We start from the raw sequence: 21636 nt of genomic DNA, 5'->3' as shown, positions 1-21636 counted from the left end.
TAAATCAAAACGTACCTCTTTCGAACTTGGCGTCATTCTTTAAATCGAGCCTAACTTATAGCCTCTCATGGAACTTGTAATCTGCATTCCATTTATTAAAGACATTTTATCCGAGTCCCTTGAACGGATGGATTTCTGGGATCGCCGGAGCTAACGCTTAGCACTGCTTATCGCGTGAGCCCTGACCCCCACCATCCGATCGTGAAATCGCTGGTCAACGGCAGCGTTTGGTGGCGAAAGGTCAACGTGCCGCAATGCCCGGCATGGTCCGTCTCACCCTTTGACGTCATCTGGCCTTTAGTATGGCCGCCGCCACCGGCCGCAAGCCAGCCGTCAAGGTCAAATAGCGAACGCTAAAAGCGACTCGAATCAAAGGGTGGATCCAGGAAGAGGGTGGGGGGGGGGGGGGCTGCCCCTTCCGAATGTCGTGAAGCCATGATTTCCTCTTCCCCCGAAAAAGGCCGGATGTATGCCGGTATTTGCGCATGCTGTTGCAATTGTTCATGCATCGTTCCGCTATTTCCATTCCTGCTACTGGCTGATTTTACATCCGAGTGATGAAACAGATTAAAGCACGTTCATACGATTGTTATACATTATCGCCATATAACGAAGCCTGCTAAACGTAAAGGTAGCGTGTCGGTAAGGCAGAGCAAAATGGGGCATTTACAACGCATAAGAATGAAACCCAACACCTAGATAATGACATAAAAGGTACTTCGTCCGGGTAGTCCGGGATGAAAGGCATACGTCTTTACATGATTGCAGAGCGCGGTGGAGGACACGATTGCAGCAGCACCGGCGACCCGGCACCTCGGCAGTCCTCGCAGAAAAGTGACCGAAATTGCAAAAACTAAGCTCATTATGCGGATTGAAAAGCCCCCAACCGTTCCCCCGAAGTCGACGTGGTGCGGGTAATTGTTTGCCAGGCGCGCGTGACGCGGCTGCCATGCCGGTCTGCCGGTGACGCGTCGTGACGCGCGGCTCCTGCGCCCCAGGTCGTGTAGCAACGCACGCTTCTCTGTCCGATAGTCATAACGTTTTTCTGTCCGATGCCGATAGCGCGGTGTCCGTGCCGAGCGCAGGTCTCGTGGGCCGCTTAGTGTCGGGCGCGGGCCCGTCCCCCGGGCGGGCAGCCGTCGGCCTTGAGCGTCGGCCCGCGGGACGGACCGGTCCGGCGGCACCTGCGATAGCGGTCGGGGTGAAGACCTTGAGCGTAGTCTGGCGCGTGCTGGTCCATTGACCGGGCCGCAGGCCGAATACCACGAGGCGCTCATTTCCCACAATGCTAAGGCATATTTCCAGCAATACATGGCGTAGGTTTCTCGTTCTGCTTCTGTTGCGTCAGTCAACTGTGTCAACAGACGACGTGTACCCGCAGCCTCTGACGGTTGTGGATCCAGCAAGGGTGGCTCATTGCTGGTGTGTAGTTCCGCTATCACAGTGATCCTTCGAGAAATGACTTACTGTTATGTTGACTGGGTCCTCCAGTGACCCGCTAAAGCCATCATCACACCCAGCTGCTCACTCTAGTCTCGCTCTTGAGCATCCTTAACCTGGTACTTAAATTATTCTGTCTCACGCACGCAGCCGTTTCACACGCGACACGGCGACCTGAGGCCAAACCACCATCCCGGAGATGTGTCTTATGGATAGATAGACAGATAGGGAAGATGCATGTGTATACATATATATGTATATTGTTTCCATTTATATATGCATATATATATATATATATATATATATATATATACGTTTGCATATATATATATATATATATATATATATATATATATATATACACATATATATATATATATATATATATATATATATATATATATATATATATTGATCTTTCAGATTACCGTGGGATGCAACAGCTGACCACTTGGATCAATGCAAATATTGAACATGACGCAGATGTAGAAATGGACTTTTGATAGTAGCATCATTAAAGGTGATATAGCCCGCAAAGTCAAAAAATTATGCGTGACTATTATTATTGCCTCCAATATTATATTCATTGTTATATTATGTGATGTTAAGCAAGATTATACTATGTTATGCAACATTGTATTATATCGTACAATATCACAGCATATTACATGCTATTGTACCACATCGTATATTAGATTGGATTCTGTTAATATTATACCCTAAAATCAAGCTGAAATTATAGGTCAGTTTCCTAAAGACACGAAATTGAAGATCGCCGCCGTGCGGTTGTTGCGGTACTGAGCAAGCTGGGGCTCTAAGTTGGTGCTCACAGACTGCGTAAAGATGCATGCTGCGAAAAGGTGGCAAGGTGCTAACTCGTCACACCAAACCACGTGCTGATGGTTCACACGAAATTGGTGCGAAAACCGCGGCGAGAAACCACAAATCTCAGTGTTCTGGCGATCAGACCTCGTCCTTTTTCTAGAAAACCACGGCCGAACTGGTTCGACGGCATCCGCGCGCGGCACCGTGGGGGCCGATGGCGCGGTTTCTCTCCGCTGCTTCTTTCTCTCCGAAGGCACGTTCCCATCCCATGGCCGGGGGCTATTTACAAACAACGCCCGCGTGCCAGAACATGCATACCTGCGCACACGCGCCCCGGTAGCGCCCATGAAAACGAGGCTAATTTATCCGAGCGGCCGCGCTGCGCAGGGCCCGGGCGCTTCATAAGGAGATGCAGCGCCACCCAGCAGCGCCTCACACCGCGAGCGCAGAAATAGCAGGCGGCCGTTGGCGCACCCCCAAGCGTCAGTGCCCCGCTAGGGGTCTTCTGCTCTGAGGCACCCCCCCCCCCGCAGGTTTGGGGGCGGGGCGGGGCGGCGCCTCCCAGGTGCTGCGGACTCGTGTGTCGCAGGAGCTCGGTGCGGAGGCGGTCCGCGCGGGCTGCCAAAACCGACGCTGGTGTGGCTGTTTGTTTGGATGTCGGAACATGCTTACAGGTGTCCCAGAGAATCATGCAAAATGCGGTAATAGGTGGGCAAATGTGCCTGCATGTGTGATGAGCATGCATAATATGACCGGCGCGTTTGGCTGTGGGTGAACTGTGTTACATTTGCAACGGATTGTGTTGCAATGTGCTTTTTTCGTGAATGACGACCACGCGGTTTCACTTGACTGTGACATGTTTGCTGATTATTACAACAAGCCTCCCAATGAGTTGTTATGATTTGGGTGTGTTGTGATTTGTATTCGCCCACCACAAGTCGCCTGTGACGACATCTGACGGCGCAGTTATGAACCTGAGCCCTCGGGTGGTGTGAGAGGGGCCGACTACAGCGCTATAATTAATCAGCGGACGCCAACAGCCTGTTTCCTAGCACCAACCATGCGCGGCAATTGCCACCCAACTCCACGCCATCCTGTTGGCGTTTTACTAATATTCTAAGAGCGAAAGCAGGAGGTGCATTACACGGACCTGACGTCGTTCAGCCTCCGAGCCTGTGGCGCTTTCCTGGCCGGAAGCTGACACTGGGGGCCTATCCGGGTCGAGAAATTGTTTCAAAATCAAGTTTTGGTCAGACCTCCAATCCATGTCGAACGCGTGTGAAGACCATGTCATGTTCGAATGCGCAGTTCTGGGCTTGATGCGCGCCGTCCTAGTCCTCTCCAGTCGCACCCCCGCTTATGGAGGGGCCCTCTTCGCTATCCTTGGGAAATCGCCAATGTTTCTTCGGTGGCCCAGATAGCTACGGACTGTGGATGCAACAGTCACCAATATGTTGATGATACGTCTGTCACCTCCGTAAAAACTCCTTTCACCAGGGCCAAATGGCAGCAAGATGGCATGACAGCTAGCCAAATAACAGCAGACAGCCAAATGACAGCGGCACCATGCGAACAACAGAATGGAGAGATCGAGCATAGGTTGCACGAATTTGTGTCTGTATCATTTGTTTGACGCTAGTCTTCTTATGGCGCGAACCCAAAAGGAAGAAAAAGCTTGGTTACGAAGGTCTTTCAACATTCAACCATACCCAGATGTGTAAACGTGCCCAACAGAAAAGGCCACATGAGAAAAAACTTCACTTGACTTCGACTGCCACTGGATGTATCTGCATCGCCCTCCGGATCCGCCAGCCTCGACAGAGTTCCTGGCTGCGTTAACTGATTGGAGCATGTAAGCCTGATGCAACGATGTGGAGACTTAAATGGCGGACTATAAACGTATGCCGGGTGCATCATCCAGCAGCAAACGAAGGAGCATTCTAGATAATGATATGGAGTACTGATCGTGCGGCAGACGTACAACTGTCTGCACCTAACCACAGGTAATCGTGTCTTGTAGTTTTATTTGAAAACATGCTATATGCCACACAGGAGCTCCCAGTACCACCGAATAGTCAAAGCACCTCAACGGCAGCACCGATAAGCAGCACGAGACATCAAAAGCATTCCACTTCGAAGTCCACTTCGCTTTCCCTGCCCTCCCCTCAGCCGCCTCCAAGTCATCAGCCAGAGCAGCTGCAGCAGTTCCAGATCTTGCGTTAACTGGCAGCTGTATGCGTAGTGTTGAGGTCTGCAAATATATTGTCTAGCATGTGTCCACCGGCAGCACGCCACCCGCAGTCATCGCCGCTAGCCGCTCATTAAAGAACGCGTTCAGTCGGTCCATCCGTCCATTAACAGGTCAGTCAGTCGCAGCCAAAACACACGAGCACAGAAACGCGCGGGGCTCTCCACGACCACCTCTCATCGCCGGTCTTCTTCCCTCCCCCAGCACAGCGTCGCTCCCAGTCCTATCCGGCCCGCCGCGAGCCACCGCGAGCCGCCCTATCCAGCCTCACACCTCCATGTCGCTGCCGCGCTGCGACACAATCTCCCTGTTCAGGCTGGAACCGGCCGCCACCGTCTGGCGAACGCCCACCAAACAGTCGCGCAGCTGACAGCGCTCCTCCACCACACCGCTGGCCATCAGCACGCAGTTGATGAGGGTGCAGTCGTCGTGTACGCGCGCGTTGTCCATGACGATGCAGTCCACGAGGCGCACGCGTGCGCCAAGCTGGCAGTGGCGGCCGACGACCGTGCGCTCGAGGGTGGTTTTCTCTGAGAGCTGAGACTGGGCGCCGACCACGGAGTCGTCGCTGATCTGGACCTGAGGCCGCAAGGCGGGAGTCAGTGCAGTGGCGATGGTGACGAACGCTCGGGGGCAGTGACGACAAATATGAACATGTCACCAAGTATTCGATAACATTTTCCAAGGATGTAAAGGACGGTCCGCGGAGCAAAGAATTCCGGAAAGCCGGAATTTCCGGAGGTGGTCTGCGATCGAAGGTATCAGTCGGAAAACTGCAGCACAATAGAATCTATCCCATGGCATGGAACCCGTACCGTATTTCAGAACAGCCCGAACAAAACAGAACACGCTGTGCTTCCAGACATTCCTCGCCGACAAGCGACGAGCCCGATCGACAATGGCCTCCGACGCCTTCGCCTCTTTCCCGAGCCCGTTTGTGCTGTGGTTTAGGCTTTCCAGCGCTTCCCTTACTGACGCTAGCTCCTCGGGCCTGAGGCGTGTAAACGGCCCAGAAGCGGTCGATCAAAACCATTGAGTCACTTTCTCGGCGAATCACCAAGGAGTTAACATTAAGCTTCTCACGGCCCACCTCGCCCCAAGTCAATGCCCCGAGCGCGTGCGTTCCTCAACTCTCCCTCCCAAGCTGCACTTTCCTTCGTCGGCTCCTTCCACGGAGCCAGATTCCCCTGACTCCCAGAGCCCCCCCCCCCCCCTGCCCATAGACCCTCTCCTCCTTGGACCCCAGCTCGTCGCAGCTCGGACCTTGACGGTCGGGATGACAGCCTCCGGGTGGAGCCGGGCCGGCCGCGGCTCCGGCAGCTCCGCCCACAGCCGCGTCGCCGCGCGGTTCGCCGCCAGGTACGCCGCCGTGGTGTTGGCGCGCCACGTGCGTGCCGGCGTCGTCATCGCGAAGCAAGTGGCGCGGCCTGCGTCGGCCGCCTCCTCCGGCTCGGCGAAGGGCTTCTCCAGCGCAGCGAAGCGCGCCGGCTGCAAAAAATCGTTGGCAGAGCGAGCGGCGGCCGGCGGGCGGTCCGTCTGGTCGTCGGCGGCGGGCGCGCGCGGGCGACGGTACTGCGCGCGGATAACCTGCGGCACCACCTCACCCTTCACCGAGGTGAGAGCGTGGCTCTTGGCGACGAAGTCGAGCAGACCCGGCCCAAGGAGGTAGAGGTGCGCGTCGAGCAGGTCGCGGCGCACGACGAGCCGCGGGTGGCGGCGCAACAGCGCCAGCCGTAGCGCCATTTCCTCCTCAAAGTCGGCCTCGGAGGCGAGCAGGCACAGCCGCGGCCCCGGCTCGGCCAGGCCGACCAGGTCGCGCTCCGGCTTGTGGCGCGTCTTCGGCCCGGGCACGGTCACGGAGTCGGGCTCGACCGGCGGCGCCGCGAACAGGGCCGTGAGCGCGGCCGCCTCCAGCCGGTGCACGTTGAGCAGGCGGCGCAGCGGGCAGGCCGTGACCAAGTCGCAGCTGAGCACGATCAGGTCCGTATTGGCGCGCAGTCGATCCGCCGCGCGCAGCTGGCGCAGCGAGTCGGCCGTGCCCGGGTCCTCGCCCTCCACCACAAACGGCACTTCCAGCTGGATGTCCAGCTCGTACTGCTGCGGCACGCTGCAGATCTCGCGTTGGAAGTTTTTCATTTGCTCTGAGACGACGACCAGTGCTGACTTGACGCCGGCGTCCTGCAGCAGGCGCAGCGGGTACCACAGCATCGGTAGGCCGCCGATGGGCAGCAGGCACTTCAGCATCTGGCAGGTCAGGTCTGTCATGCGTGAGCCCTTGCCACCTGCCAGTATGACAGCCTTGAACTCCATGTTGTTCAAAAGCTTGAGGTTAGTTGTATATAGCAACTATATGTATGTACATGTGATGTGGATGACCAATACTGTGCATGGAGATCTACCTGAAAGAAAAGATATGCATGGTGAGCAATAAACTAGTACCAGCAAATTAGCTTCAATGAGGATGATGCTAAATCTAAATAAGCTATATAATGGGCAAATCTCAACCTTTCTCATGCTATGCAGCTCTTGACAAACTGCAACTGCTCACATACTGCCCCAAGAATGGCTTTTGCCATCTTCTGCTATCCAAAGGCAAAAGTCTTCCCATATGTAACATAACTCCAAAACATCAAGTGTCAAGTTATTTTTTAATATCAACTCTGCATGCACCAACATCTTTCACAAGAGCTAATCTATGTGATGTCATATCTCTATGCAACTCAAAGGTGTTAACATTATTCAGGCTCAAAATTAGGCACTGTAGATGACTTTATAGTGAAAAATGCACACCAGGATAACTATCTCCTGAATAACTGCATTCAATCATAAAGGCTGAACATGCAATGACATAGATCCCTGAGAATGACAGTCAGATGTGCTGATGAACAATTTGTTGGTCTGCCGAGCATGCAGTACCTTTTCAGTATAAGCCTTGAAGCATCACATGGATGGTGCACAAATAAATTGTTGTGCTTAAATTCATACAACACGGTAGCCCAAAAGCATGGTTGCTTTAGATGCTATCATTCATTATATGGTTTGGGCTACTCAATCACTGGCTGTCACAATTACCCAACCATGGCTTTATTGATGTGTAAGCTCAGAACATGCTTCCCCTGCCAGCTTGTGTTTAGAAAGAACCAGTACTGATTTCTTGAGTCATTTGGTAAGTCAGGATGCAGTCTTACTTCAAGCAGAAATTTGCAGTAGGTTCTGATTACCAGTTTTATGCACATATACAAAATCATTTACAGAAGGAAATGTCCCATACCTCAAGATAATAAAGCAAGCATCAGATGATTAAAAAACCTCAATTATGGCATACAGTCTACTTCTCACCAAAAAAGACTGCTCTAAGTATAATAAGTCATCTATTCAGTATATATATATATATATATATATGTATATATATATATATATATATATATATATATATATATATATATATATATATATATATATATATATATCTATATCTATATATATATATGTATATAGCTGTGTGTAAATGCTCCTATACAGATGTTTTCATTTTTTGATCAATGTCATTGTACCTGGCACAATGTTAACTAACAGCCAATTGACAGCCATTACCTGTAATTATGCTTATGAATGACAGATATGAAGGGCCCAACCAAAACAATATTTTTATTGACCTTGAGTATGGTCAATCTTGAACACAATATTTCAAAAATCATATTGTGACAAAATGGATGCCTCAGTAATCTTGAAATAGTCTGCAGATCTTGATATGTATGAAGCTCAGAAATGAGGGGCATTTAGGGCTTCAGAAAGGCAGGGCTGCGGCACCCACCAATGGTCTGATGGTCCACAAATGGTTTGAGGTGGTTATTTCAGCTCAAAACTCCATACAAACATTAAATATCCCCTTTTAGATAGTTCCGACTCAGAGTGTGAGAAATACATACTTATTCTTTTGGCCAGATAATTGTAGGTGAAAATACTCCACAAGCATTGCTCACGCAAAAATAGCTTGAAACTTCAGCGCAATTTGGCCGGCATGCGTATGTAGCGGGCGAGGGGGGATTTGAGCGCAACCGGCGTCTCGAAGGCGTCCAGCACAGGGGCTTAATTTGTGGCAGACTTGGAACCAATGGGATCTTTTAGTGACTGAATACGGAAACGGCAGTCTCACTTAATCACAACGCGTGCCATTACAGTACCTCCCAGACATACGCGAGAGGAACAACTTGTTTAACCTCCACAATGCTTTCGGTCGCAAATGAAACAACTGCGCCAGGCTCACACCAAAGATGATGACAATCTCGCAGCCAAATCAGCTTCTAAAGTTTTATGACTCAGATTGATAATTTTCTTCTAACTGGATTATTGACCTCCCGAGAAAACAATGTCCTTGAAATAATTCAGCGTAAGTTAATTAAGCCAACGCTAAATTTTTGACCAGGATAAACGGTTTTTGACAACAAAATTACTGACGTCCCGGTGAACAGCACTTTCGTTATAATTGAGTGTGTCTCTTAGAATGCATCAACTTGTCACCAAATATTTGATTCAATTTTTGCACTAACAATGAGAGGAAAAAAATCAAAACACTACTGAAGCGCAATTTCCCCACAATTTCCTGACCCCTCCAATTAGCCTGAAACTTTGTACCTAGATGCAGTGTAATGTCCTGAGCACAACGAGCACAAAATCCCGGACCGGTACGCTTTTTTACTGGAGATAAAACAATACGAAAGGTTACAATAAAAAGTGTGAACTCGTTCAATCCCTTCAAATATCCTGTAGCTTTATGGGGAGCGCTGTCATGATGGATGCAGGGTTGATCTGCCCTAATGGGAGTAGTGAGTGGTAAACCCCTCGCCCTCCTGGCCCCTGGACCCCCGCTCTTCTCCTCCCTCCCCCCCCCCCCCCCCCCACTTCAGCAGCCAGAATATAATTTTCCGCAAAATAATTTTCAGCCAAGACTTGAGACCCCATGCATCTCCCGATTGGGGCTGAAGGACCTTTCCGTCCCATTTCAGATTTACAATTGGTTACTATTAATGCACATGATACATTGGTCCTCTATCTGACGCCGAAGGCACTCTGACCGGGATGGTTGACCCTGGGTCAACGCGGGGCCACTCACCGACCCAAAAAGCCCCAACCGTAGCGGGTTTAATAAATGGCACAGGGATCCCAGTTCGACGCATCTGGGCTCAAGAGAAAACGGGCAGGGGACCCTGTCCGGTGCTGGTTCCTGACTGACACGAGGCCCTTCCATTAAGGCGCCTGTCAAGAAAAGGAGGAGCGGGGGGGGGGGGGTGGCTCCGGTCCAGCACGAGCGAGATCCCGAGGTATCCGACACGTCCGGCTGTCCGGTCCGCCGAGATGTGCACCGCGGCGAATCGAGTGAAACCGAATCAGGGGCCTCGGGCTCTGGCGCAAAGATGGCGGCGTCCCCGACTGAGTGTTCTTGAGTGTTTCGACCGCGGACGGGCTTCCCCACGCACAGGCCTCGCGCGCGTGTGGCGGGGTTCCGCTCTCGGGCGAGGGACGGCGCGCGCGTGAATGCGTTCCTTATTTGGCGGCCGGGCTGCTTTGCCCGCCGGCCCGTCCAGCTGGGCAGCCTCTGGGCTGGTCTGTGTGTCCGAGCTTTGCGTCCAACCGATTGCACATTATTGTTCTCACATATTTACAGTGATTGAGGGGGTGCATTGTCTGCAGATTTGGCGGGCGGCGGTTTGTTTGCCGGGACGGTCTGTAATACCGATTGGGGCTTTACGTCTGGCTATTTCGAGGCCGAACGATTCTATTACGTATTTATCAGGCATTACGTACGTGGGATGCGGTGGTAATGTGACCAGGACTCCATACCAGGATACAAAAATCCAGAGATGAGCACCCTGACCACTAACCACCATGCCACCATCGCCCCTCTGCGGCGCGAACGGCACCGGTCTCGATAAACTCTAGACTGGTGTTGCCGGACCCCAAATTCTATACTTAGGAGCGTAATGCGTATGCGTATGCACATTTTACGCTCTGAAGCGTAAAAGGAAAAAAGCGCATCAAGATCGATGGAGTGGATGGCGAATACGAGCTCACGATTCTCCCAATTCATTCAGCTTATATATCGCAAACCAGCTCATTGAGATACACTCGGCTCCGCTGTTCAGATGGCGAATTAACAGTGCCTTTAAGGTGGCGCGTGCGTAGTGTTTTGCGTATTGTTTGAAAGGCAGCTGAATACATTCGCAGTCAACGTTTGTTTTTTTACTTTCTTTTTTTTCGGAGAGGAAGAAGGAAGGTGGCGCGTGACATTTTGCGTAATGTTTGAAAGGCAGCTGAATACATTCGCAGTCAACGTTTGCTTTTTTACTTTCTTTTTTCGGAGAGGATTCGGAAAGAAACTAATTTGTTGGCATATCATCGCGGTACTCTGCGTTGTATTTTCATCGCTCAGCCAACCGACTTATTTCGATAAACCACGCCCGTTTACAACGTACGTGATTGAAGAGACCAAATGTTTGTAGGCAGAGCCGTCGAACGTGTCTCACCAGGGAGTAGTATCCGGATTCAGCTGATGATACAGCCCGCACGCCCTCTCTTGGAGAGTAAGGGCATGTATAATTCAGAATAAGTCCCATTTGCAGGAGCGTGTGAAAGAACTTGCAATTTGGGGGAGGGAGGGGAATCATCCAAATGAAACCACTAACAATATGGGCTAGCGTGCCAGAAGTTGGAGATCTATATGCGCGCCTACCTGGAGCAGACATCGAATCAGCCCGCTTTACACAGCAGTCATCAATTCCTTCAAAAAATGAAAAACGTCACCAACACATACAGTAAACAACGGAATCAAACACCGCAGAGAATTTTATCAATAGCCCACAATAGCAAACAGCAGGCACACCGGCAATCGCTTTCCACGACGGCCGTGCAGCTACTGCCGAGCAACCAGCTAATTCCGATGCCACGAACTAGGAAGTTTTGAATTCCTCAATTCACCTGCTGCCAAAGGCGCGCTGACGCGGCAAAGTTGGTACGCTCGAACAAAACGTTGTCCAAAGCCATGCACAGTGGTTTCACTTGACAGCACTGTACCGCATGACGTCACTTGTCGGCTGGGGCGGGCGAAATAAGCTCCGGTAGCCTTCTATCGGGCAATATCCGAACCATTAGTTGAAGGGTTGTGAGGAAGTGGGACAGTGTCCCAACGCGTGGGTCTCACCCACGCTGGACTTCATGAGCACTGGACGCTGCGAGCCTGGACTTTATGATTTTCCTCTGTTCAGGGGCATGGACGATTTCTGGACATTATGAACGCTGGATGCTGCGATTCTGGACTTTTTGACCACTGGACTTTATGAACTCTGGACGTTTCAATACGCATCCGATTGACCAGCCTGGGGCACGGTAACCATTACGGAGTCTGAATGTACTATACGAATGCAACTGAGTCTAAATCTAGGTCTAAGTGTTTATTATCTCCTGGTGTGGGTACCTTGGGCACATTTACAGCAGTACATTTAGGTTAATATGCCTTCATGTTTTCCTTCGGTATCTGAGAACTGGGTGACAAAAGGGAATCAGAAATTGGGAGTGGGAATGAAGATATTGCATGTTCCGAAATCCTTCAAAGAGGCCTGCGTTCCGCGGAATTTTTATTAGCGTGACGTGCTATTTTGTTGGGATCCATGTCTTTAGGGCAGAGTAAGGTAAACGTGCGAGAAGGAGAAAGGAGCAATGCATCATCTCGTGGGCTCAGCTGCGATTTGTCCGCGGCCCGAAAAGTGGAGACACTTGACGAAATGCGGTCTTAAGCCCCTGGACCACGTGGTGATCTCATGACCATTAGCCGACTCTGTTGACGCCCAAACGACGTACGAAAAAGAATGCATAGAAACAATAGAAAGAAGCAAACGCGAAATATTTGGGGAAGTTTCGCTGCATTTCCATCACTTGCATCCAAGATATGCTCGACAATGTGGGTTTTAGTGGCCTGAGGTTTCTTGCCCCAAAGCGATGTGTCTCGTTGTTCTTGAAAGCTATTTACAGAGCTACAGAAAATGTAAATGTATTGACAAAATGATATCATGAATCTATTTCTCGTCGTCCCTGAGTTTCGTGACGTAAAACATTTCTGCCAGAACATCAATAGCTGGACCAATTCGGCAGCACTATTTCTGACACCGCTGACAGCGCTTGCTAGGAAACGCATGTACGAAAAATATTAGTGCAATGCAGGTATGCGGCAGTGAGCTTTCTACAGGAGGCGGACAAACGTGTGGTCGCTTCGGGTGTCCAGCCGCGGAGGCGGCGACGGCCGGCGGCGGTGGCCCGGCTCTCCGCCTCGGGTGCGCGAGTGGGGGGGGGGGGGGGGGGCGAAACCAATCGCTGCCTGAGCAGAGGCAGCCGCCTGCTGAGGGCAGCTCGCGTGCCAAATGGACGAGCGGAGAGATTCGTCCTCGTTGATCGCATTTGTGATTGTTATGTGGTCAGATCAGCGCATTTGTTGATTGCATAATGCGCGATGTGAACGTATCTGAGCATGTGCTCGCGGTGCACGGAGAATGGGACATGTTTGTGACTGTGGTGACAATTTTCGCGCACACATCGGCACAATATTCTCGCTTGCAAGCACCACGAGTGCCCGTTAGAATGGAAACGCGTTTTCATCGCTGGTGGGCACCTCTTGATGATTGAATATGCTGTAAAGTGTCTGCGGGTCCGGCGGAGGATCACCGGGACGTCACATAGAACAGCACGCTCTGAGTGCGCTGAGAACACACCGAAGACTTCGTTGGCGTAGAAGAAAAGCAGGGCTGTTCAGAAGACGTCCGCAGCAGCCGAAAGACGAGTGGACAATAGCGCGACAAGTTCAGCCTCGCTCAGTTTGTCGGTCATCACGAGGAATAGCTCATCAACGCGTGCTCAACGCTGGTGCGCGATCTCAGCCATGGACAATATGATAACATACACAGCGAATATGCCGCCGATCTGACTGCTTTGCGTGCAAAGTTCACTTGTCAAACCACAACGGCAACGCAACAGGCCGACAGACGAACAGACACAACGCTAAGCTGGCACTCAACGAACGCTGTGCATTATGCGGCTTGTGCGTGGTGGGCGCCAAACGGCTGGAAGCGAGTCGTTGTCTTGCGCTTGTGTCACACACTGATTGGTGCTGTGCAGGCCGTCGGTGAACGGCTCGCTGGTCGTAGCATGACTGTGTCCGGCATCGGTCGACGCTGGGTGTGGACCGTTTCACGGTTGCATGTGCGGCACGGCTCTGTGAAAGGGCACGGCGGCACGACGCCAGCCGGCGACCGCTCGACAGCGTCGACCGGACGTCGCGCACGGACGCGCGCCGATTGCCTCCAGCGGCAGATTCGGACACTGGTCGAGAGTTCATTGTCGCCGCCGCCCAGCACCATGGTGAGTGCTGTGATTGCCCGAGACAGAGGCGACCGGCGCGCGTTCGCAGATGAGCACTGGTCATATTTTTTTGCACCTTTTTTTGCTCCGGCGACCTTAAGTCATAGCCGGGGCTGGGGAACACTTCTTGCCGAAGGTCAGGCAAAAAGCTACGCTAAGCCGGCTTGTGCTATCCGCAACAAAGCAAGGGACGGGCGTAAGCTACGTTATACTAAACCGGCTAACGCTGTCCGGTATCAATGCAAGAAAAACGCGCTCGAAATCACGTCAAACCGGCCAATTTCGTCAAGTAGCAATAGCAAAGACACAAGAGATACGCATTCACTGTATTTAACAATACCAATACGTTTGGATGACGAACGACCATTTCATCGCAGCAAAGAACTACAAAAAACGCGAGGCCGTCTTGCTGTTCGTGCAGCGGGGCGGGAGCGCGATTTAACAGTCACGGTGCGGGTCCGTTTGGAGGGAGCGGGGGAGAGGGAGGGCTGCCTTGATGGTGGGCGAGGTGGTGCTCTTCTCTCAGGGGACGGGAGGTCGTCCGACTAGACCCTGATGGGTTTACTCCCAGGCTGGTCCGGTCCGGGGAGAGCCAGTCGTGGACGAGCCCGGCTTCGACGCGGCTCTTGGTCGCGCACGGCGAGAGCCGCTGATCGGCCATGAGCCGCGGGGGGGCGTCAAGGGGTCTCAGGGACGACGGGCCTGGCCTGAGGGGCCGGGGGACAAGCCTCAGGGGCCGGAGACCGGGTGTGGTTGGCCGGGTACCGGACCTCAGGGGCCAAGAACCAGGCCTGGCGCGCCGGGGTGCGGGCAATGGGGGCGCCCCTCCATGGGTACCCGTTGGGCAGGACCGGACCCCCGCTCTCCGCTCCACGCCGAAAGGGGGTGGGTCGGGTGTGCGCCTCCGCCGACGTGGGCCAGGCCTCAGCCTCGAGGGGAGAGGGAGCGCTGCTTTTTTTTGTTTTTCCCTTAGTTGGGCCCAAAGTTCGAGCCACGCCGGGCAGGCGCGTCGGTCCCACGCCGGGTGGGGACCAGTGCAAGTGGCACAGCGCGGCTCTTGGGCCTCGTATTGTCGCGCTGAGTGGCGGCCCACACATACCCCGCACTTGGGGTGGCGGGCGCGGCAGGTGCGCGCGCTGTGGCCAAAGGCCTGGCAGTGCGCGCACTGCTGCGGGGCGGGAACCCAGGGGCGCGGAGGAGACCGCATGTAACCGCAGAGGCGGTGCGGCAGAAGGGCCGTGCCCTGGAAACGCATTCGGAGCATTGGGTTGGGCCCAAGCTCCGGGCTGCGTGACGGCATACCACCTCCGTTACGCCCTGAGCTATACACTCGCCGAGAATGTCCTCGGACATCTCGGCGAGGGCCAGCGCGTACACGACCGCCTCAACAGTGTTCAGGCGGCCGGCCATCGAAACTTGGACTTGCATCACAAGCAAGCGATTAAGCTTTAAAAGGAGGGAAGCCTGATGAACGCTGTAAACCTTTATCAGCAGAGCCCCCGACCGGAGTAGTTTGGCCCCCCTCCACCTCGCCAACGTAGTGTTCCAGCTCGCGGGGATTGCGAATGGGTTTAGTGAGCCAAAATTTTCCCGTCTTTATTTTTTATTTAACAAACGATGGCCCTTCCGGCGGTTCAAGGGACGGGGGAGCGCGGGCCCCACGGCGAGGGATGGGTCCCAGATTGCGGCGCGATGGGGATGGGGGAGGGAGACTCTGACGTCACATTCGGTGTTTTTTGGTGCTTGGTGCTGTGTCTATGCTCGTGTTTTTCTTACAAGTGAATGCTGAAGGCGATCAAGTACGGCTTAAGGCTGATAAAGTGTAGGTTCAAGGCCTGGCAGTGTTGCTGAAGGCTGTGTGAGTACCTTACGGATTTGATGAGACGGCGACAGCAAAGGGGGAAAACAACGGACATCTACATCTAAGCTAATCTACATCTAATCCACATATTGCTCAACCTTTCACAAGAACAAGAACTCTCTACCTCTCACAAGAATACCCTCCACATGCAGTTAAGCTAGGCCGACGTCAAAATCTAAGAGGAAACTACAACGTAACCCCCCCCCCCCCCGCCCCCTTGTAAGACGCTTGACGTAAGAGGGGCTGTTTCAACCCAGGTAGCGCGCGCGGCACGCCACCGCGCATGCGCATAGCTTATGCCACGACGGCACCCAGCATGGATGACAATTCGCGCCGGTACGGTCACGCTTAGTGCGTGCGAACGCAAGTAGTACTAGTATCTGGCTTGTGCAGTTACTGTCATGGGCGCAACGTCACGAGCTCACGCTCCGGAGTCCTAGCAGCATGCAAATGTACTCAGACGAGCCGAAGGGGTTATCACAGCCGTCTTCTCGACATCTTGTTGACTCGTTGGGATCTGGTGGTACGCCCGCAGTAGATCGATCTCGCCGAAGATGGTCTTCCTATGCGGGCATGTGGACAGACTCTGGGTGTAAGGCACTGGATACCTGTCTGGCTTGGTGATGGCGTTTAGGACTCTGTAGTTTCAGTGACTCTCCATTCTCCTGGATTCCCTTTGAGCACCATGGGGCAGAGGTAAGACCCACAAAGACTGTGACGGACGGATCGCCCCAACCCCCAGAAGGCTGTTGAAGGCTTCCTTGGCTGCTTCCAGCTTGTCTGGTGGTAGGCATCTGGAGCTGGCGAAGGTTGGCTGTGGGCTGCCTGTGTCGATAACGTGGGCAGCGGGGACGGGCGATGACGCCTCAGATGCCTCTTCTGGCTGGTGCGGCTCCACTGCGGGACTGGTGCAGGAGAGCTCTGGCCGGAGGTGGCTGGTCAAAACCTTTATTGACGAGGAATGCACCTGGTCTGGGATAGTCAACAGCAGCACCTGGGGAACGAATGAATGTCACAGTCAGCCAGGGCCTGCGAAGCAGTCAACAAGGAGTTCATGGTGAGACAAGAAGCCCTGGCCTGGCAGAGGCTGGTTGACATAAGCTACAACAAAGGACCCACTAAAGGAACGACACACGGTTGGCATGGATGAATACAACAGGAGCTCACCATAGACGCCGAGAGATGCACCGTTGGCGGTCGAAATCTGGACAGCGCTGGGCTGGAGCAGCAATTCCTGGACTGAAGCACGAGCGACAAGAGACACGCCTGCTACCATATCCACAACAAAGTTGAGGGTCCTGGCTCCGACCTGGGCTCCGACTCAGAGACACAAGGACCTGACCTCCTGGTTTTCCAGGCGCTGTCTGGATGGTGATGGGGTCTGGGGTGTAGGCTGCATCTTAAATTCCTCCTTCTTTGGCCACTGGTACCATGTCCCAGCCTCCCTCCCAAAGTACAAGTAAGCCCTGCAGCCCTGGGGGTACTGATCACGGTAATCTGGCTACCAGGCGCGGATCCAGGATTTCGTCAGGGGGGGGGGGGGGCACGCAACATTGTAGGGCCCCCTGGAGTTTGGGAGCCTTCCAAAAATATTTTTGCTTTTCGGTCATTACATTTTAGTACAAACTGCATGAAATATATATATATATATATATATATATATATATATATATATATATATATAAATACGTATATAGTTATAGATATATGTGCATTTACTGATCTATTTATTGTCAAAAAACCTGAAACCCTTCTTACCGTGCACGGCCCTATGAAGCTATGCGTGCCACGCATGCATACACATTGAGCTCACCCACTTTCTACAGATCATGTAAAATGCTGCGATTTTCAAGTCAAGTGTTTCGGAACAGCAGGCAAAATAAACTTGAGTTGGCTGCTCACAACTACCAAAACCAAGCACGGGCTTGATTCCTAGCCTACGTATTTACAGCTAGCCGGCTGGGCGATATAACCAGCTGATGGCTGATGAGTAATGCATGATTTTTCCTTTGTTATAAATGAGTACAACATATCCTAACATTCAAAGTACGATTAGAACGTGATGCACTAGTATAATAAGTGTCACACTGTCAAAAGCCAATGGAAATGACGCATACGAAGTTGGCGGCATGTACAATTACATTGGGCAACTGTGCGTAAAAATTCGTCGGCGCATCTTCAATTACTGCTCTAAGGCAAAGGCAAGAGGGCAATTGGAACGAAACCTGAGCTATTATGGGTGCCGCAGGAGGCCAACAAAATGGCTTCTGTCAACAAGTATAGGATCCTCAGAGCAAGGAAAAAGAATCCAGGACCAGTGTGGTGGGCCCCTAAACGATCGGTAGTGCCTCGGCAGGCTAACATATGTTAACTTAACCGCTAACCGCGTTAGAGGTCAGGTGACTTCAGGGGGTAGGACGAACCGTGTCTGAACACTGCGGCACGTCGAACTTTCGCCACCGAATTCTGCCGTTGACCCAGAATTATCTAATCGATGAAAGGGGTTAGGGTTCACAAAACAAGCACTGCTTAACGTAAGCTCTGATTCCAGAAATCCAACTGTTCAACAAAAAGTTAAGACTGAAATTTTTTAAAAGGTCAAGAATAACGTAAAATGGTCCGACGCTTGTTACACACCCGGCACACCCAAAACAAGCCCGCCCACGCCGCAGCTTGACAGAGTTTCCCTCTCCGTGGCAACAGCGGCTGGCATATGGCCGACAAGTGGAAGCTCGTCCAAAAACGCCTAAACTCGGCCGTCGACTGACCGCACGCCCGCCGCGAGCCAGGGGCCGCCAGCTGGCGCCGGCTCGTCAACCGAGAGCCGCTGGCGCCAGCAGCCAGCGCTGCACATGTCAGTCTTCATGGCCGGCTGGACGCATCCGGAGCGCTCGAACCGCACACAAAACTTTGATTGGAAATATAAACTTGCTGAAGCAGGCACGCAGTGCCTGGACCATCGCCGAGGAGCTGGTCACTGTGGGGATATGCCTACAATTGACAGATAGCAAAGAATAGAAAAAGAAACAGTTTTGCAGAAGGTGAATGTTTATCCCCGGCGGTTCCAACGGCCGCGAAAGCTACTTGGGTGGGGCGTTCCCTATTCCCTGGCACAGCCGGGGGTCGTTGAACTTCCGTAGTCACGATGCATTGTGCGCTTTCTTTCGTGGCTGAAAGGGGCAGTACTTCAAGTAAGCCGAACATCCGGACCATGACTCAGATGCGGGCGTGGAAAGCAGCGATCACTGCATGAACTAAGAGCTATATTGGCTGTGGACTAAAGATGTTTAGAAAATGCCGAGTCCAAACACTCACAAATTAAGTAAGCCAAAGCGGTCACAGCAAAGTTTTGATGACTCAACACACCACGAACTGTTGAGTACGCCCATTAGGGCAGAGAGCAAGTGAAGATGAAGAGTAATCGCCGGCGACTTTGCGAAGCGTGGCCTCCACGCAGTCCGGCGGTGAAGGAAGCCGAATCCACGCCTGTGGGGCGCGTGACTGGCAAGAGCCCCACACCAATCGCAAGTCGTGGAGGACTCGGAACTGCACGTGACCGTGGTGCGTGGCAGGGACGATCATCAGAGACGTTGCCGGGGCCGGCGGCGGGAGAAAGTCACGGCCGCCAGCGGGCCTCTGTTTACGCCCGTCTTGACGGTGCAACACGTCCGTTTCTCCTCCGTCCGCCGCACTCATGGCTCAAGACGGGCCGCGACGGGCCCAGGTGCTTCGCCGACACTTTCTAGCGCCACTCTCCGGCCGTCTGTTTACGCTCATTTTCGTAGGGAATCGCTCGATGGCGCGGCGGTGGGTAATCTGGCGCGGCCATCGACGGCCTGTTGTGAGAGCCGGGAGGAGGCGGCGGCGCGGCCACCGGTCCCAGGGGAGTTAGCGAACGCCCGGCACGCCGGCTCCACCCCGTGCATCGTGCAACTCAGTGCATCTGCCCATCCAGTTGCAGCCAATGAGCGTTCCAAGAGCATGTCAGAGTCGTATCAGTTTTTGAATGTGTTGCCCGACCATCACATCACAATGACGAACAACACACCGGTTGGAAAAGGAATCCCTTCTGCTCGCACCACACCCCGCTGAGATCTGTTTTGCCACATGATCCCCTGCACATTGCGCCCCGAACAATGCCGTGGGCCGAGCCAACTAAGCGCATAATGAAAACCGAACTGTACACATTCCCAGTTGCCGTTCACTGCTTCACCACCTTGTTATATACACGAATATCACTTCAGCACACTGTTTGGCAGGTGATGGTCGTACGGGCAACAGCTTGCCAGGTGACGGTCCTGTGAGCTACAGTTTACCAGGTGGCGGTCCTATGGGCAACAGTTTGCCGGGTGACGGTCCTACAGGCAACAGTTTGCCAGCTGACAGTCCTACGGACAACATTCCTCCTTGCAAGCCGCCCCATGCGAAAGAGGCGAGACACGAACAAGATCGCTACTTCTGTGTAACCTGTGACCTATGAGGCCCGTCCAGATGACGGCAGCCGCACGTCAGAACGCGTCCTCGCCACAGCCGTTTGCCCGCTCATCGTTGAACGGCAAGTGGTGGCATGACATCAGAAGGTCTTTGGTAAGGCCGTGGCGTCAGTGAGTGCATTGCTGCCACCAATGACGGCCTGACAGACGCGGATGGGCCTCTGCGAGACGAAACTTCAGCGGCATGAACTGCACATCAGGAACTCTTGGACGAACTTAAAACATGTACAAGAAACTTGGCAAGTACTGGGCGTTCTGACCAACAGGTCTGACGTGAACTGTACCAAATTAGTAAAGTACTTGCGGTCAAAAACGCAACTGACCATCTGTTCATGGTTCACAAAACATGTCACCCCAGTTCGATGGGCGCCATTCGTCAAGAGGCGGACGATCGTAACCTTGCATGTGCTTTCTGGCGTTTGCATGTTACAAAACAGCCGAAACTCTTAAAGAATTTAGAGCCGTCTTTTAGTGTTGAGTGGATGTGAAACATTGGCTAGGGTTGGAGACTGACTAGCCCCTTGCCGTGTGTCCCATTGGCCACGAGGATAATGATTTACGGATGCATGCATTGATGAAGACGAACTGAGCATCATTATCAGCGAACCTGTGACATCAGGCATGATCATTCGACTGCATGAAGGCTGCGGTGGTGGTCAAGAAACCAGCGTGACATCCTTGGCCAATCCCTTCGAGCTGATTGGAGGTCACTAGTGGTGGGCATAATCTCTATAGAGGCGACTGCACTGCTATCTGTGGTCCATCCCTATAACTACGACTGCAGTTTTGACCGAAATCCTTCGCGGGAATAATGATTACGATTGTCAACGTCGAACTATTTGCAATCATTTTTTTGTGGATGTCCGAGACGTGGGTCAACGAAAAACGTTGACGCATGATATATGGTCACGCACCGTACCGCTGCGGGGATCGGTGTTCCTCCAGATATCTGCTGTCCTGGTTTGGTGCCTGGAAGAGATGTTGCAGTACGACACCTGTTCAGCATGAAGAACTGCTTTCGTGAATGAGCTTCGGCACTCCTCAGAATGCAAACATGAACAAACATGCAAAGAGAGATACCGTCGGTAGAGACTTGCGGCCTGAATCTAACAGCAAAACTAAAGTACCATGCAGACAGAGGTGCTAGACCGTAAATTAGTGTCAAATCCTCAAAAGGGAAATAAATTTGGATTGCTTAACACCACAAATCAGTGCATTCCATTGGCGCAGGAACTGTTAGAGCATATGTGATTGCATCCCTCCCACTTCTCCAATATCCCACACTGCTAATTGTCCGATTTTTCCACATTATTACGAAGCATATTATGCAGATTATGAAGGAAGTGATGTGAATGTTTCGTTGG

General features: G+C 52.6%; 1 protein-coding gene across 6 annotated transcripts; it reads right to left on the bottom strand.

Moving 5' to 3' along the window:
- Window positions 1-4272: 4272 nt before the first annotated feature.
- Window positions 4273-8737, bottom strand: eIF2Bgamma (eukaryotic translation initiation factor 2B subunit gamma). 6 transcript variants are annotated; one of them, XM_037218941.1, is made up of 3 exons: window positions 8698-8737; window positions 5777-6912; window positions 4273-5092 (listed from the first exon to the last, which is right to left on the bottom strand). In XM_037218941.1, exons 2-3 carry the CDS (start codon window positions 6821-6823, stop codon window positions 4781-4783), a joined length of 1359 nt encoding a protein of 452 aa, XP_037074836.1. In that variant the 5' UTR covers window positions 6824-6912; window positions 8698-8737; the 3' UTR covers window positions 4273-4780. The 6 variants fall into 6 exon arrangements, with proteins under 6 accessions (XP_037074836.1, XP_037074837.1, XP_037074838.1 ...); XM_037218942.1 differs by having other exon boundaries at window positions 8670-8704; XM_037218943.1 differs by lacking the exon at window positions 8698-8737 and adding an exon at window positions 8439-8663 and having other exon boundaries at window positions 5777-6908.
- Between the last annotated feature and the right edge of the window lie 12899 nt (window positions 8738-21636).

The sequence above is a fragment of the Pollicipes pollicipes genome, unplaced genomic scaffold (genome assembly GCF_011947565.3).
Source record: "Pollicipes pollicipes isolate AB1234 unplaced genomic scaffold, Ppol_2.1 Scaffold_4219;HRSCAF=4965_pilon_pilon_pilon, whole genome shotgun sequence".
Taxonomy (NCBI): domain Eukaryota; kingdom Metazoa; phylum Arthropoda; class Thecostraca; order Pollicipedomorpha; family Pollicipedidae; genus Pollicipes; species Pollicipes pollicipes.
The sequence above is the reverse complement of the archived record's forward strand: the minus strand, read 5'-3'. Positions and strand labels throughout refer to the sequence as shown.